A 16835-nucleotide genomic window follows, 5' to 3' on the forward strand; every position below is an offset into this window, starting at 1 on the left:
ATGATACTGAGAGAAGATGTTGGGCAAAGCCTCAAGCGAGATGGTGATTGGCTAGTCGAAGGATAGCCAGCAAATAGCGACCAAGTTCTTGGGTCTTATCGGTTATTCGGAAATTGCCTTGGAAGCAATAATAATAGCACGATCTTGTGCCTGAGATCGAAGAAGGCGAATATAAAAAACAAACAAAAATTGAGTAGATAAAACAATTCCCACGACGGCAACGCACAGAAAATATAACAATTATTAAAATTAAAATAAATTAAAAATAAATACAAAATACTTCAAAGCGAGGGGAAATGCCACTGGGAAAAGGGACGCAGAGTAATGCAATGCAGTTGCCTCAGATCATTCATTGATCGACGGGGAAAGGGGACTGGCATGACGATGGATGGGTGTGCACTAGCGGCTATCTGGGTGCTCTCTAACATCTACGGCGTGTACACGTGACTTGAGTCTAGAACACCACCACCCACCTTCTTGGTCAACCAGGCATATTGGTTTCCTCCAAGTTAGTCCTGCACTTTCTCCTCTTCTACATCTCTAGCCTAAAATATTTACGCATACGCTTCTGCAAGTCTATAAGCACTGACCATGCCTACTTGTAGACGGACACGGATACAGACACAGATGCTTGACACGGGCCCTTGAAACCCTCAGCATACAATTCACTCTACCCGCACGCAGTGCAATCAGTGTCCGGGCTTGTTTGGGGCAGTGCTGGCGACCTTCAACCCTTCAACATCTTGCCAAGTCGCTAACGAGTCTCTCTGGTCAGATCAGAACACAGCTGCCGTTGTGAGGAAAGGGACACCAGGAGCCCAAAGTCCGAGTCTCAGTGGGGCTTTGTCTCTATTCCGTGCTATGATTTTTGAGGAATAATGGAAATAATAACCTCTGCAAATAGCCAGAGGGGGTGATGAGATGCCCTATTGCCTGCTATCTTGCAAAGCCGATGATTTGGCCGCTTGAGTTCTTGCAGAAGCAGGACTGCGTAGTTAGAAAAAAGGGAGCTATCACACCCGCTATGCAGTATTATTTGGGATATATACTATATCCATATCTTACCCATACGTCCCAGCTTCCCTCTTGCATTCTTCCGTCCAACTCAGTCACGCCTGTCACAAGAAACGGTGTGTGCCATCCAAGGTCCATCAGTACAGCTGTAGCATACTTTGTTCCAGGTATAATAATAACAGCAAAGAAAGCTAAAGAAAGACATTCATAATCATCGTAACTTAGAACACCTTCGCGCATAAGATCATGCCCAAGTATCAGCAATGTTGCGGCCTTAGCCTTTTGTCCCAATATGCAAGCTCACATTGAACCCTAAGGAATTACCATCACAAGGGAGCACTATAGCCTCTCTACATATTTTAGCAGCCTCGTAGCTGTCAATTTATAAAAGTTTTCTGTAGCCAATATTCCAGTGAAAAAGAACGCCCATCGCCGTTGCTTCCCCCAAACCGCAGGTGCAATAAATACAAGTAAAGCAGCATCGCCATGTAGTATACGTATAGCCTCTCCTGTTTTGTAGTGAGTTCCCAAATGCTACCGAAAACGCCTGGCAAGATGATGCCTCCCAAAAACAAACCAAGATAGAGAAACCCGCGGCAAAAAGCAATACAACAAAGAGGAACAAAAGCAACTATAGTACAATAACAGTCTACCAGCCTGAGACAACAGACAAGACAATATTTTTTGACCTGTCGTCTTCTTACCTCCTTTCTTTCTTCTCTTCCTTCCTCGGCGCCACCGCTGTTAACTGTGATGGTCTAGCCGCTCCCTCAATCTTCAGCATCTTCCCCCTCCTATCATTTTCTCCTTCCTCCCCCTGCTCCTCCAAACTCCACTTCACCAGCTCGCCGGGAACCATACCCTCTTTGACTATCTCTTCAGACAAGACATCACGACCTAGGATCTCGCTACGCTTGAACTCCAAGCCATCCAAGATCTTAAGGCGCCCGCAGCAGCCAACCAGGACCATGTGGTACAGTCTACGACGCATCTTGGTCACGCGGTCCAGCCGTGTCGAAAAGGCACGGTCACGCTCCACATCAACGTCTGGTAGCGAGAACGGGTCTGGCGTCTCTCCGCGCGAGAGTGAAAGTACCTGCATTGCTGGCGGGTAAAAGCCAAGCGTCATGGGATTTCCGCGTAGATCTAGACGTGAAATATGTGGGAACTCGGTCAGAAGGCGGGTGATGGCTGTCGCATCTGAGAGCAGATTGCCAGCTGCTAGCAGCCGCTTGACACGTGGGATGAACATTAATGGCGAGAGGTCTTCCAGGGCATTAAAGTTGACGTTTACGGTGCGCAAATTCGGCATGCACTGGCCTAGGTCGCGCGGCAACTCGCGTAGACCGCAGTTTGCTAGCTCCAAAAGCTGGAGATTGAGGAAGTCAACGGGAGGGTTAAAGATCTCAATGGAATTACCGGACAGGAACAGCTTGCGAACCTCATAGGCATGGGCCAAGAATGACAAGTTCAAAGGCGCATCGCCATGCTGCTCGCGCAATGAGAGACTGTCCAGGTGACGGGAGTGGTACGCATGGCTCAATTCGGTGATTCGGTTCCGGTCTGCATGTAAGACGCGTAGACTCCCCAGATGGCGCAAGTCTAATGATATGAGCTCATTGTTACCCAACTCCAGGACTCGTAATGACGGCATCTTGGAGGACACATAGAACTCTGAAAGATTGTTGTTCCGAAGTTTGAGCACCGCAAGAACGGGCAGGGCCTCTATGTTCGAGACGCTAAAAATCTTGTTATTGGACACATCCAACTCACTAAGACGCCTGAACATACAGTCCGCAAAGTCTAGCTCTTCAATGTTGTTCCCACGAGCGCGAATGCTCAGCAGACCATCATGATGGCCAAGGCCATCGAGACTAGTTAGCTGGTTGTTATCCACACGGATACTACGTAGATGAACTAGGTTTCTAAGAGCCGACAGACTCTTAAGGTCATTGTTAGACAAGTCCAGATACTGAAGATTCATCAGGTGATCCCAGGATGCCATCTCTGTAATGCTGTTGTGTGTCACCTTTAGTTGACGCAAACTAGAGGGCACTCCATCCAGGTGTGTGAGGGAATTGGTTGATGCATCAAGCTTAACCAACTGCCCACAGAACTCATCCAGCATATGTAAGCTGCTAAGGCGATTCTCATGGAGATCCAGATCCTCCAGGTCATCCCAGAACGTTGCTGAAGGCTCCGCTTCCGTTAAACGCTCGACAAGGTCACGGACGGTGATGGACATGACACGTTTGGAACCATCACCCGTCTGCAAATGTCGGTCGCCAACTACGTAGCTGACTTCCAGAGCATACGACTCATCAGCGTGCATAGTGAACTCCGACAGCGGGCTGAGTGACAGCCTGCCCACATTGCGCGCAATAGTTGCACTATCGGTCCCATAGTTGTAGTACTGTATACCGCGGTTCGTCGGAGTCGTCAGCACAAAGCTTAGGCTCGTGTTAGCCTTCTTCTCGGCAGAAAGCGGATGTTCAACAACGCTATTCTCTAGGATTGTCAACTGTCTTGACTCGTCATAGTTACCAGAAACACTATTTTCTGGGCTATGGCCATCGCCATCGTCCTCTTCACGCTCGTCAATACGAGAGACGGGACGCGGAACGAAAGCAAGGCGGGTAACAGGAGACTTGGAGGGAAGGGGCTTAAGACTAGGATTAGCTATCCCCTTACGAAGCGACGGCTTGAGAGCCGACTTGGTGGGGGAGCCAGGAGTGTTGGCTGTCGAAGTGTCAGGGTCAGCAGAGAGTATTTGAGGGGCAGAGGGAAGATCCCAGCGGGATTCTTCGCTGCCAGTAGAGACATCGCGTATGACAGACGCGATTGGAGAAGAGAAGGAGATAGCATTCCGCTTCTTGGTCAATTGAGTAAGAGGAGGATTGGGAGTTTCGGGTTTGGATGTGGGTGCAGATGCGGGCGCAGGCGCAGTGGAAGAGCCACAAGAAGGTTGCTCTGAAAGTATCTTGTTGCGATTTTTAGTCGCGGGTTGTTGGGTAACAGTGGCCTGTGGCAGGCCCTTCCCGTGTACTAAGATCCGCTTCTGCTGTTTTTCGGGGCTCAAAGATTCACTTGGTGACCGGCTGCCCAACTTGGCAAACTCATCAAAGGCACGCGGTGATATGTTCTCGCCAATTGCAGTATCTGGTGAGAACGTGACGTAGCCTTTAGTTCCCTTAGAGCCTGGAGGTGTCTTGGACGGTGATGAGTTTACTTCCACGAAGCGCTTAGCCTGCTCATCAGCCTGCTTGCCAGGCCCCAACTTCAGGTTATTCATCTCTTTGGTGAGATCGACAGAGAGGTCAGGAATGCTGGCAAATGGATCGCCCTCGCTGCTATCGTCGCAGTTGAGCACGCTTGCAGTAGGGACTAAACCAGAGGGTGACGGAATACGAACTTCAAGAGGTGCATGGGTGCCAGATCGTTGACGCTGTCCTCCAGCACCATTCTTAGGCAGTTCAGGTGGGTGTACAGACAGCTTTGGCTGGGACTCCTTGCGCCTGACCCAGGCCTTTTTCTCACGGTCAAGGAACATATTCCCAACCAGATCGGGAATCAAATGCGACACGCTTTCCGGTGCAATAGTCTTCTTAGAGTCAGAAGCCCGCGAAGATGTGGTGTTGGATAATGACACACGTGATCCTTGTGAGGGAAAGTCATCAGGCCGCTGGTTCTGGTCTGGCGCATTGCCTGGAATGTCCGGGTTACGTGTGATCTGAATGTTAGGCGGGTCACTAAACTCGGCATCACGAGGTAAGTCGGCCAAGCTGAGGCCAGAAAATCCTCCATTAGCGATTTCAGCTGCTTGCTGTTTCCTCTCGTCGGTTCGTCGATGTTGCTCTTCTAATTTCTGCTGTAACTCCTGTGTCTCCTTGATGACTACGTGCGCCTCACTGACTGATCGCACAGAGTAGGATATCACGTCATTCATGTCGCCTAGCTCCTGATACTTGCGCAATTTGTTCGCAATTTCGGGGTCCATCTGGTGCATGGTGAGTCGTGATACAGGAATCGCATTTTCACGACTGGGCGGCCGATCAAAGGGCTCCTTAGTGGAGGACTGGTAGCTGTCCTCATCTTCAACCTCCTCGCCCTGTTCCGTCACGCTCTCACTAACCGGATCCAGCGTAGATGATGGACGGACCTGATTACGAATCATAGCCATGATTTTACCAGCTTCATCAAGAAAGTCCTGCGTCTTCATTGATGGCTTACGATCGGATAGGGGGTTTGGCTGCATGCTTGTTGCTCTGAACGGAGTGGCTGCTGGAGACGGAGAAACGGAAAATTCAGGCGAATCGGGGGCCTCTGGGTAGTCGTAGAGAGGCGAAGGGGTTCGTGATCGTGATCGGGGGGGCGAGTTCAACCAGTTATGTTCTTGGCGCTCTGGGGGGTCGTTCTGATCTCGCGCGCTGCGCATATGGCTCTCGCCATCGTCATGTGGATCAGAAGATTGCGTGAGCAAGTGTGTGGATTGAACCTGGTGGGGGAAGTCATCGACCCCATAAGCAACATCAGACTTGTGAAGGGTTCGTCGTCGTTTAGGAGTAGGATCTTTGGAAGGTGAAGTTCTTTGGCGTTTTCCCTCAAGGCTTCCATCCCTACGTGGCGTTAGCTGCAGCGGGTGGGATAATGGATGATTATTGTTACTGTTAGACCTGTCTGTAGTTATAGAGCGTCCTCTAGTGTGACCACGTGTGCGAGCACGGGGGATGAGCAATTCTTCAGCAGGAGCATGAGACAGCCCCATTCTATGCCTCAGAGACTCGTGTTCGGGGGTCCTCGCGGGGGAGGCACTCGACTCATCAAAGGTAAAACCTTCAAGATCGCCATGCCCGAAATTGTGCAGCTTCCGGGACTTGCCCCCGTCGATTTCATCATCCTCACTCTCTAGTTTGCGCTTCCCGTCACGAGTCTCTGGCGATGGTTCTCGTACGGAGCTTGACATTTCGTTTTCAAACTGACTTATGCGCCGTACCAGAAACTGGTTAGTGTAGGTATCGTAGGGGCCAAATAGTTTCAGTGGACTACGTTGTGGGGCCTGGTTGTCCTCGCCGTCATCCTCCATGATAACTGACTGGGCCTGTGGTGGCTGATGGGCTGCTTCAGCAGTGCGAATATCGGGCCGCGAATCTATGCGCACCGAGGAAAAGTTCTTTGGTGTGCTGGCCTGAAGCGACTCTTCCGGCAGCATTTCCGAGGACTCCATGCCCAAGCCGGGGCTTAAAAAGCGGTCTCCGATGGAGATTTCCCCAGATGCCCCGCCTCTTTGGGTGTTGACCAAAGCCGCATTGCGCAGAAGCTGTTCTGAAGAGTTGATTGAAGTATCAGCGCGGAAAGATTCGAAGACATTAGAAGCTAGTATTTTGTGGCCAAATTCGGGTCTGCTAAGGCGGAGAGACTCGAGTCTCTGCCGGAAGTCCATGGCAGGCGGCCCAAGAGCAGCAAACTCAAGTTCCAGCTGGCCGTCCTTGTTTTTAGTAGGCGATACAATGATGGGACTGAAGGTCTCGTTGCGCATGACGCTGAGATTGCTCGGCTTACGAGTATCGTCAGTGTGCGCAGCAAGATTCGCATTAAGGTTATCGTGGAGGCTCTTGAGCGGCCATTGCAAGCTTCTATCGGCACTGAAGCTTTGGGAATCATCGTTGGTGCGGAAAGTCGGAAGCTTGCGAGGGCTCGGGCTGGGACTGTGGACGAGAAAATCGGAGGCAAGAGAATCTTCAAACTCTTTGCTAACTGCTGGTCGCCGTATATGATAGACGGGAGGGCTGGATGGGAGTGTTGTGTTATTTTGCTCAGAGTCTTGGCACTCCTGAGGCGGGGGCTCGTCGTACTCTATAGACGGACGTATGGAATCAATACCAGATGTCACGCCATTAGCCGGACGGGATGGGCCAGGAGGCGACAGCGGAGGCTTGAAAATGTTCTCAAGACCTTCGGCGGCAGCAGAATGGAAGAGGTCTCTCTGTTCACCGTAGCCTAGCTCGCCCTGGAGCAAGCGACGCTTCCATTCTGGGGTGTAGCCGTTTACGCCTTGCGCATCAGAGATATGAACGGTGTTGTGGATGACCGAGTTGGCATTTGACGCAATGGTACCCATTGAAGTTGTGCGCATGTTTTGCGTGTTGTTATGGCTTCCGGCGTTATAGCGAGTTGATTCTGGAATGTTTGCATTGTTTCCTGTTCTTTCGTTGAGCGGAGAGACGGCGCCAGATAACTTCATCTTCGAGGCTCCTCCCCATATTGCCGGTATGCGATCTGGCGATGGGGACTTGGATGCAGATGGTCTCGTGTTTTCGGGCAGCGGCAGGTCGGAGTGGTCCTTGGGAAGAGGGGAGGGCTCGGATGGAGGCTGGGAGGGCCAGTCCTCAGATAGCGAGTCTAGCCACGCGTGTGCGGCCATTGTGCGGGAGTTAGAAATAGCAAGAGAAGCAAAGAGTAGTAAAACTGCCAGATGGAGAAGATAGATGTTGAAGCGAAGTATGAAGTATGAAGAGATAAGTTGATACAACCAATGACGCCTTCGAGGGAGGGCGAGAAGGACGGGAAGGATGTTGCTAAGATGACTTATGAGACGCTGGCAGGCCAGATGGACGCAGTTGTCTGCCGTATGCCTATCGATTAGGACATGCGACAGCACAAGCAGAAAAGAGGCTAAAAGAAGAAGGATAAAGGTCGCAAGGAGCTAAGCAATATAGAGCAGAAGACAACATAAGTAGCAGCCAAGCGGACAATGTGATATGATGCGATGAATCAATAAACGAAGAAAAAAACGGGAGGAAGAAATAAAAATTCCAATGCAGAAATTCTACTGTAGCAAAAGATAAAATTGCCGTAAAATGCAGACGCTCTTGTTGGTGTTTGCACGGCTTTGGCCATGTTTGTAGTGTCACAGCATTCTAGCGCTCGGCATGGTACAGGCAAAAGCTTTGAGGATGTTTTTTTTCTCGCGCGTTCACGGTCTATGATTGGCTAAAGCCTAGTCAAAGTAAACAAACCCCTGCAGGTCTCACACTCATATCGTCACCAAAACAGTTGCTAGCTAGCAATTTGTGCATGTGTGTTCTAACCCTTGATAACCCTATTGTTTGAGATTAAAATAAGCTGAAGGCTACAAATGCAAGGGACACAACGGTGATGAATGGTGGTTGAAAGAGCATCGATCTTTTTATCATGATGATGCTACACGATGTCAATGCTATTGTCTTAAAGCTAGTTGCCATGTCACTACCACTTGTGCTATGAGTTATAGGCGCACACTTTCACTTGACTAAAGGCTCACCTCTCTATCAAAAAAGCACTTAACGCGCTCTATCGCCATCCATGTCTCATCAAGATAAATGTGGAACTTCTCAGAACCCTGCCTAAGCTCCTACAGGGGATAGTCAGCAATAATAACAACAGGTTATAAAAATATGCAATCACAGCAACGGCCTTTTATTTGTTGACTTGGTGGGCAGAAGAATTTATCTCAATATGTGCATTCCCATTCGGGTACTCTGCGATTATTGTATGGACTCAGACACTTGGCAACCCGCCGCATCAGAAATTGTTGCCCTATAAACGCTAACCCTAAGTTATAGCTGTTCCTTGACCTGCCATCGTCAACTTCGACGTTGTCACTCCCTCCTTTCTGTCATTGTTGCACCTGGGCCATGTACCACCTGTCTTGCTCGCAGAACAAGCCTTACTGTTGTTTGCTACCTTGTTGACCAGTTTCATTCTACTAACCCCCTCTATGCCTTATGTTGACTCCTCCCAAAGCTCGTCAAAATCCTGCAAACGTCAGCTTCTCTTTGAGACCCTGAGACAATGAAGCGTCCGTTGCTTCCACTCAAAGCCCCTCAAACACAGCCTAGGCAACTGCAGTATTCGGAGCAGTCCCGCCAGCGCCGGCTTCAAAGTATCCAAGCCGCTATCCATGATGACGAGATCCCCTTCATATATGCGGCATCCCTGACGCCTCCTTTCCAAAACCCTTGGGACTCCCGAGCTTCTTCCAAAGCGAAATCTAATGGCGTATCATGTAGCATCTCTACCACATCCACAACTCCCACAGCAGATGATCCTTCAACAAAGTCCTTGCGGGAACAGCAATCATCTACATATGCGTCGCAGACGAATCGGTATTCGAACAATGACGAAGACATACTGAGCCTCGAAACTGCTACTTGTCGCTCCGCCTCATCTAACAGACGAGGAGGCCATAGGCGCCATGGTAGGGAGGGCTCTCCCTCCACACATCTACTTTGGCATGCCCGCACTCCACAAACAATCCGTCGCTTACCAATGACCCCTTCGAAGAGATTTAATACTGCCGATGCCCTACTTGAAGATGAATTAGCATCTTCACCTGATAGACACGGCTCTCCTGCTCTACTTATACACAGGGGGAGTTCTTCTGTAGTTAGGACTGGTCGATCGCCTGGAATTCGAGCTGTAAAATCACCCTCAAACTTCCAGCGCTCATTACAGACACAAAGCGATAGTAGCGACGACGAGCTAGCTACCGGTGATATGAATACGTCCAAAGCGAAGACATCGCGGAAACACGTAGTCCATGCTCTACAATCACGCGACAGCCATAGCCAGACATCGGGTCATATAGGGATCTCATCGCGACGACGCGGCCGCTCTTATACGAGAAAAGGAAGTTGTGGCATACCGGATATACTCGAGAAAGGGAGTCTTAGTGGTAGAGGGTTGGAGCTGTCGAATGGCAGTTTAGGTTCATCACATGTCACGCCTAGGACAGATGAAACTGACATGTCAAGTCCTCTGGCTGTGTCCCAGGAAAGCGAGGAGTCGAATACGCAACGGGATAGTAGCGTTGCTTCATGTAGAAGGAGCCGACGGAAAAACAAAAAGACTAGTCCTACTGCTACTAGTATTTTACATGCTCGATTCAGCGCCGACAAACAATCGCTTCAAGTCTCAAAAGATGACTCGCTTACACCTAGTGACGAAGACACCGAATATTCTCCTTCGACTCAATTAAAGAATGAAGTGCACCATTCGCGTCAAAACTCGCAGCTGCCAGTCATAAGGCCTTCCAATAGCCTAGAAGCAGCACCCATTTCTCAAGTAGATACGCTGCTGTCTGATACTTTACCTAGCCATGGCTTGCAAGAGCCCTTAGAACCACATGAGATGGTGGTCATTGATGTCGACGCTATAGAACTGCGAATTGGCGAAAACACAACTATAATGCCCTCAAGCTCCCAAACTTGGATAAAAGAGGAGTCTATATCAGACAGCAGTCATGAAACGGTGGGAGATGCTGCGCAATTTTCGCATATTATTGCCCAATACCCGATACCATCAGAAATCAATGCTGAAGTGAGTCGTTGTTCCTCCCTACGCTTCAGCAGCACTAAGCTTCTAACATTTTTAGGACGAGCATGAACTCGGTCAAGGAGACGAAACGGCCATGTTGAAATCCCCAAGACTTTCGCCAAATGTTGATAACCTCGGTTGCTCAACTACTGAAAGAGTTGACTGTGAACACAGGGCTACACCAGATATTATACATCATACTTCTGCTGTAGAGCGAACAACAAGCCTCAAAAGCTCAAACACTCCAGTCTTGGAAGAGCCAATAGAAGATGTCACAATAGACCTCGAGGGGATGGCAGACACGAGCGATGTAGTCATAAGTTCTCCTCTGGCCGAGCCTTCTATGAGTATTCCTCTCCGTAGACCACAGCGTAAGCGAAAGAGATCAGCAGGTTCTGGACAGCTGCTGATTCGGAATGCATCATCGTCACTTCTGGGAATATCACCAAGTAAAGAGCCCCGTGATTTATCTATGCACTGTCCAGTTCCTCAAGACCGTCAATCACGGCACAAACCCAGCACACCTCACCCTGAGGAAATCCTGAGTGGTTTACATGAAGCAAAGCCGTCGAGCCTCTCTTTTCCGATGTATTCCTGGCCGCAAAGTGATAAAGGCCAAGCCACTCCTATCCAGGATGAGAAGACGACGTGGTCCAGCCAAATAGCTATCCGGTCAAGTCCACGGCCATCACCCCTAAGAAAGCGAGTGAAACGAGGAAGCTTTGCATCAGTCAAATGCAAAGTAATCGCAAATACCAGTAATGAAGAAGCGCCCGACAACATTGAAGTAGCTGCATCTCAACAGGATATCTTCAACACTCATGAGCCCGACATAGAAGTCACAGAGGACTCTGTTATAGAAGATACTATTCTTGCCGAGACAAAAACTACCCCCAAAGTTGATTTTATAAAAAGAGAAGTACGCTATGCAGAACATTTGCTGCGGTCTCATAATCTTGGTACGGATCAGACCAATGACGATGACTTGCCTACACACAAAGTGTCGCTAGCCTGCGATGACGTCATTTCGGAGGTGGGCCTTTCGACACTTCAAAAATCGCCTATCAACGTCGAGGTTACGATAACTAGCCCGCCAGAGGTTTCTCAAACACCCCAAGAAAAAAATACGTCCATTGCTGCCACTAGAACCAGCGCCTCTGCCATTGCTGCTACTCCTAAACACTTTACAGATTTCTGCAACAAAACTCCGGAAACAGAGACAAAGCCCTGCCCATCTGCCGAAATCCCACCAAGTTGCCAGTTAGAATTGACCACCAAGGATGATACGGGATCTCCGTCGCTTGCCAACTGTCTTCAACAGCCCCAACTAAACTCTGCCGCAACAACTTCTACTTGTTCGCAATCTGGGCCACTGAACGGACACGCCACTGCCTTGGTTGCTATCTCGACTATTTCCCCTAATATTACCAATATCGATACCGTATACGATACAGCTGCTGTCACACCTGAGCCTTCAACACCCCCTCCTCGTCCCCCCAAAACCCACTCACCGTCTCGCTCAACCCCGGATACTATTCTATCGCCATCCACCCTTAGCAAGCGAATTGCCTTGAAAGAAGCTGACGAATCAAACGTCTACGATTTCCCGGATTCGCCAGGTACAAATGCGCATATGTTGATTCTTCAACACTCACGCAAGGCCCACTCACAATTGAAATCCCGATCACAGGCCCGCACTATGGTGCCGCTTCCTCAAGACGCCACAGATGGCCGTTTGCCTCCATCCTCCCTGCACGTAGGCGCCACGTCCGCTTCGTCTTCTTTTGTGCCCCCTGAGACACCAGCCACCACCGCTCGGACCAGGATTCTCGACACCCATGTCTCAGCTACGACTATTGCTGCAGCTAGTGAGGGAAAACAAAGATACCGCCATGAAGGAGTTGAGTTGACTAGCCCGTGGATGGATGAGCCGTCATCTGTCAACTTAGGCTTTGGATCTCAGAAGGACAGCCTCGTCCCGCAAATCCCCGGCCCCTCACAACTCCCCACCGACTACTCGACCCCCACCCCTCTAGAAAAAAACCCCTGGACTATGCAAGACACAAACCCGGCCTCCGCAACACCGCCCCGATGGCACTTTTCATCGGCTTCTGCAACCCAGCCAGAAGGCGGCCCAGACTCGTCCGCCTCGCCAACATCCATTCACACAAGCTCTCGCCGTAACACACGACCAGCAACGTTACGGAATGGAAGCAGGCCTCCGTCGCGTACGGCGTCGCCGTTTGCCCGCCGAGCACATATTATGGATCTTTTGCCTAGTGCACGCTCATCAGACGCAGCAACCGTGCAGCCCGGTGACGACTTTGTATGCCGAAGCTTTGCTAGCTTCATGACGCCGACACCACGTTCCGACCGCTCTGCAATGGCCTACTCGTCTGGAGGAATTCTCAAGAACCGACACACCGCGTCGCAAACTCCAGCGCAAATACTTCGTCGGTCACGGAAACGAGTCACGTGGTCACCATCGCTAGGGTCCACCGCGATATTTACCGTTGCTACTGGCCGCTGTCGCAAAAGACAAGCATCGCCGCCACCTCAGACCGTGGTAGGCGACACTGAAGATGATGGAGAGCCGACACCAGCCTTGCTGGCCAAGCATTTGGATGCCGTCAAGAGACGAAAATCTCCTGGCGACCGCTTGCTCCCGTCTGCATCTCAACGAGTCCCAGCGTCGCAGCCGGTAGATGCTATGGCGCTGACATTTCTGCTGGCAGAGAACGACGTCATTCCTGGGTCTCAAGCAGACACAGAGAGCTACTCGGAGATCTTCAGGTCCAATGCCGAGGCCCAAAGCAATGATGTTAAAGAACAGGATGAGACTGTCGCAGACTCGACAGAGAAACGAAGTGTCTCGGATAAAACGCCGCTCTCTGCCTTCTCGATGCCGGACGACCTCGAAGACTCGTTTATGGCTGAAGCTGAGCCTGATGAAGACGATGTTGACTATGTAATGGACAACCTCGAGGACTTCTTAGGCATGCCATTCTCTGTCGATGATGAAATAAAAAAGCAGGCTCAGCTAGCTGCCTGATGTTTGGCGGGGTCCCTCTACCCTCGTTTACTAAGATGGCACTCCCAACTGCTTCTGCCACGGATTTGTTTTTTGTTTACTCCTCGCTTCACTCTTGCATTTTAGAAGTGCTCTACTTTGCTATACCCTCTGGGCCGGCGCCTCGGCGTGTGATTTGTTGATAGATTTCGGATTTCCCTTTTCTCTGTATACACATATAACCTTGCGAGGCCTATTATCTCGTGGAACAACTTACTGATCACGTTACGGCGCATCATGTTATCTGATACAGAGTCCTTGTAGACTTAGACCATAGCACTGAATCAATATCACATCTTTGCTATAGCAGCAGCACCGTCTTGTGCATGTTTGTCCGTCCGCCTGTTAGTTCGTATGTGGGTGAAATCAATGTTCCTCCAGATTGAGATGACTTGGACGGGACAAATCAGGGTAAGGTTTAGGAGGGGGCTTTATCCTATGCCATCTCTCTCCACTTCTGCCCGCCTCTCTTCTCCCCCTCTCCCGCTTGGCCCAATCTGCGCTCTGTTTCTCTTATCTTTCCATGAAGTTGTCACGTATAGGCCCAATCACGCAGCAGTAGCCAGCAACAGCCAGTAGCACACAGCCTACCGCAGGCCTGCAGGTTCTCTGCTGACACTTTGATGACCTTTCACTCTACTAGCAGGACAGCAAGCCTGCGATGAGAAATTACGGCGAAAAAGGAAAACACAATTTGTTGATGGAGAGGGGCGCCCTCCAGCCAAGGAGCGAGCCAAAGAATCGAAGAACAAAAAGAGGTATACAGAGGCCGTTGGGTGGCCTAAGCAGAGGGACAGCAAAAGAAGCCAGAGGAAAATAAGCAAACAAGACAAAAGAACAAATTTCCAATGAACAGACTTTTCTCCTTTTCTGCTCCCTTTACGCAGTAGAGGATGGGTCGCATGGAGGCAGAAGCGGCTTTACTCAGAAGGGCGCACAAACGAGTTGGTATTCTAGCCCGCTGGAAAGACGTCATTGTAGATGCAAGAGGAAGGAAAAGGTAGGGCTGTACTGGTGCATTTTAGGGGATAGACCACTGTATTGCACTGTTTAGCTCGCTGTATTTTGACCCACAACCCCCCGTATCCCAGTTGTTTGGCTTAGCTTTACTTCTCGGCTTAAAATTTATAGCGGGTTGAATCGGTAGTAATGTAGAACACTACCAACTTATCACGATGTAACAAAACACAAGTCTTTGATCAGTCCCAGATAAAAAAACGTGTTTCAAAATCTAGGCCATGGAGAAAAAAAAAAGATAGACCATGCCTACGAGGGGAACCCCGAAGAAAAAAAAACAGAGTGTAAGACAAAAAAAATACAAACAAAGACTAAAGAATAGCCAAAGAAGGGTGCACGTGCAGAGGCACAACTTTAGCTAACATGCGCTGCTGAACAGGCTTCTGATTCGCCCGGTGCTTTTTGTATCATGTCGTGGCTATCAACCAACAAGAGATGAGAGACGACAAGAAAAGAGATGAGAGAAACGAGACAGGAATAAGACAACAAACAGCATGCAAAGGCGCTTTGTTGATCTGTTGATCTGGATTCGGCTGAGGAGGGGGCGGACTTTGCCTCAGCTACAGCTGAAGGAGAGCAGGAGTTGAGGAGGAGCCCTTCTACTCGTTTTGTCTTCTTCTCTTCTAGAGCTAGGAGTGATTTGCATGCGAGAGGCAATAATAGCAAGACACGATACAAGCCTCATCACCAATGGGAACTTTCCTAAAGGGCCTAGGGCTAGCTAGATAGCCAAGGCCAGGGCCAAGCACAAGATACGGAAGTAGAACACAGCGGAGCTCAGGCTACCAGCCCAGCCCGGGATCTTAGGGAGAGGGTACAGGGAAAGAGGAGCCTGTCTTCTGTGTCTACGCGTAGGTTGGCTTTACATGTTTCTGCGCATTTTTTGCTTGCGGGAAGCAAGTCAGACAAATTGGGCTTGGTACAGTGGCAATTGGCAGTGCAGATGCACGCTGAGGTGAAATCCAATGAGACTTATTGGCGCTCAAAAAGGACAGTTGCATCGAATGCATTGATGATGATAAGGCGCTGGTTGGGTGTGCAATGTTGGCTACACCTACCCACTTACATATATGCCATATATCTAGCCAAGGGGACGAAACGACACATAGCTTCTTGTATTGCCTTGATAAGCAGGTAGGCATCAAAGTAACGCAACTATGGCGATGGGCCTGGCCTGGCAGGCTCGCTCACAGGCCCAAGCCGGACATTGGCTGTTGTTATCTCCAAGCCAGCGGATCCTCCCGGACGAATTTGGCGTCTAGTTGTGCCAGCTGTGAGGAGAACAGCAGCATTGATGATGGGGACGTGGTAGAGATACAGGTTGGTCAGCTAGTCCGCCAGCGTCGCAGAACAAGGGGCAAGGGAGTCAAATAAACGATAATCAGCGCCACAATCTTTTGCCCTTGTTCTGGAAACATCTTGATTCAGAATATCAAACGAGAGACACGCATTCTTCAGAGGCAAACAAATGCCCTCTGGGAGGGGAAGCTAGCTTATCCGTCTCCATAGGAATGCTGGAACATATAGAGCAAATGGAGTCGGGAATTCCCCATTCATTGTCTTGGAAGCGTTTTCTTCATCCTAGCAACAACTTTCCCATTCCTAAATTCACACTCTTCCCAGGCTGACTGGGTGGCTAGTTAGATGAGCAGCCCGGGTGCCTTTTCTAAAGAAGAAAAAGGACCTAACAGGTCACTAATTGGGTGTAGTGATGATCTGTGCTGGTCACACAGGGCAGACTTGGAGAAAGATCACGGCCCTGTCTTTTTGTCTACCCTCGGACATTTGGTCAGAAGACAGCCAGTATTGAGAGGTCTGAGGATGGAAGAATGCAAGAACAATCGCATCATGGGGTAAAGGACCACAGATGCAAACATACAAAGGCAGAAGGACATTTAGACCTCGTGCTGAGAAGCTATGAGCAGCAACCAAGACTTGAACTGTACAAGTCAAATTACCTGCTATTTCGCCTTGTTGGAGATTCTGAGACAATATCCGAAATGAAAGCAATAAGTTGCCCAATAAAAGAAGAAAAACCGACGCGGCCAAAGGGCCGACAAAGTGAGGCCCATCTGGCGCTGTTTCGTCAATACGAAGATTCCCAGGAGGCGGGATTTGTTGTATAGGACACAATGCTATGACGCGCTGCTTTTTTTAGAGAAGTGTGTGTGGCCGATATCCCTGAGCTGTGTACATTTTGATGACGTCGTCGTGCTGGGTTTCGCAAACTAGAGTAGTGGTGCGGTGGTGTGAGAGCATGCGAGACCATGCGAGACCATGCGAGAGCGTCTGTTGGTGGGTGGTATTAGCTTAGGGTTCCCCAAAAGGGCACAGCGATGCGGCAAAAGAACATAGGTATTCACGATGATCGTCGAAGCGG

At 49.8% G+C, this 16835-nt stretch overlaps 2 protein-coding genes across 2 annotated transcripts; one reads left to right on the top strand and one right to left on the bottom strand.

The window, feature by feature from the left end:
- Positions 1-1714: 1714 nt before the first annotated feature.
- HOO65_010535 (Septation initiation network scaffold protein cdc11) lies at positions 1715-7435 on the bottom strand (the record flags this gene model as incomplete). The annotated part of the gene is made up of 1 exon (XM_070999743.1): positions 1715-7435. The coding sequence occupies one exon, from the start codon at positions 7433-7435 to the stop codon at positions 1715-1717; it is 5721 nt and encodes a 1906-aa protein (XP_070862357.1).
- A 1409-nt stretch (positions 7436-8844) lies between these two features.
- On the top strand, positions 8845-13420 carry HOO65_010536 (uncharacterized protein; the record flags this gene model as incomplete). Its single annotated transcript, XM_071005270.1, has 2 exons — positions 8845-10371; positions 10427-13420. The coding sequence occupies 2 exons, from the start codon at positions 8845-8847 to the stop codon at positions 13418-13420; spliced, it is 4521 nt and encodes a 1506-aa protein (XP_070862358.1).
- Positions 13421-16835: the final 3415 nt, after the last annotated feature.

The sequence above is a fragment of the Ceratocystis lukuohia genome (genome assembly GCF_044167205.1).
Source record: "Ceratocystis lukuohia strain C4212 chromosome Unknown Supercontig1_pilon, whole genome shotgun sequence".
Taxonomy (NCBI): Eukaryota; Fungi; Ascomycota; class Sordariomycetes; order Microascales; family Ceratocystidaceae; genus Ceratocystis; species Ceratocystis lukuohia.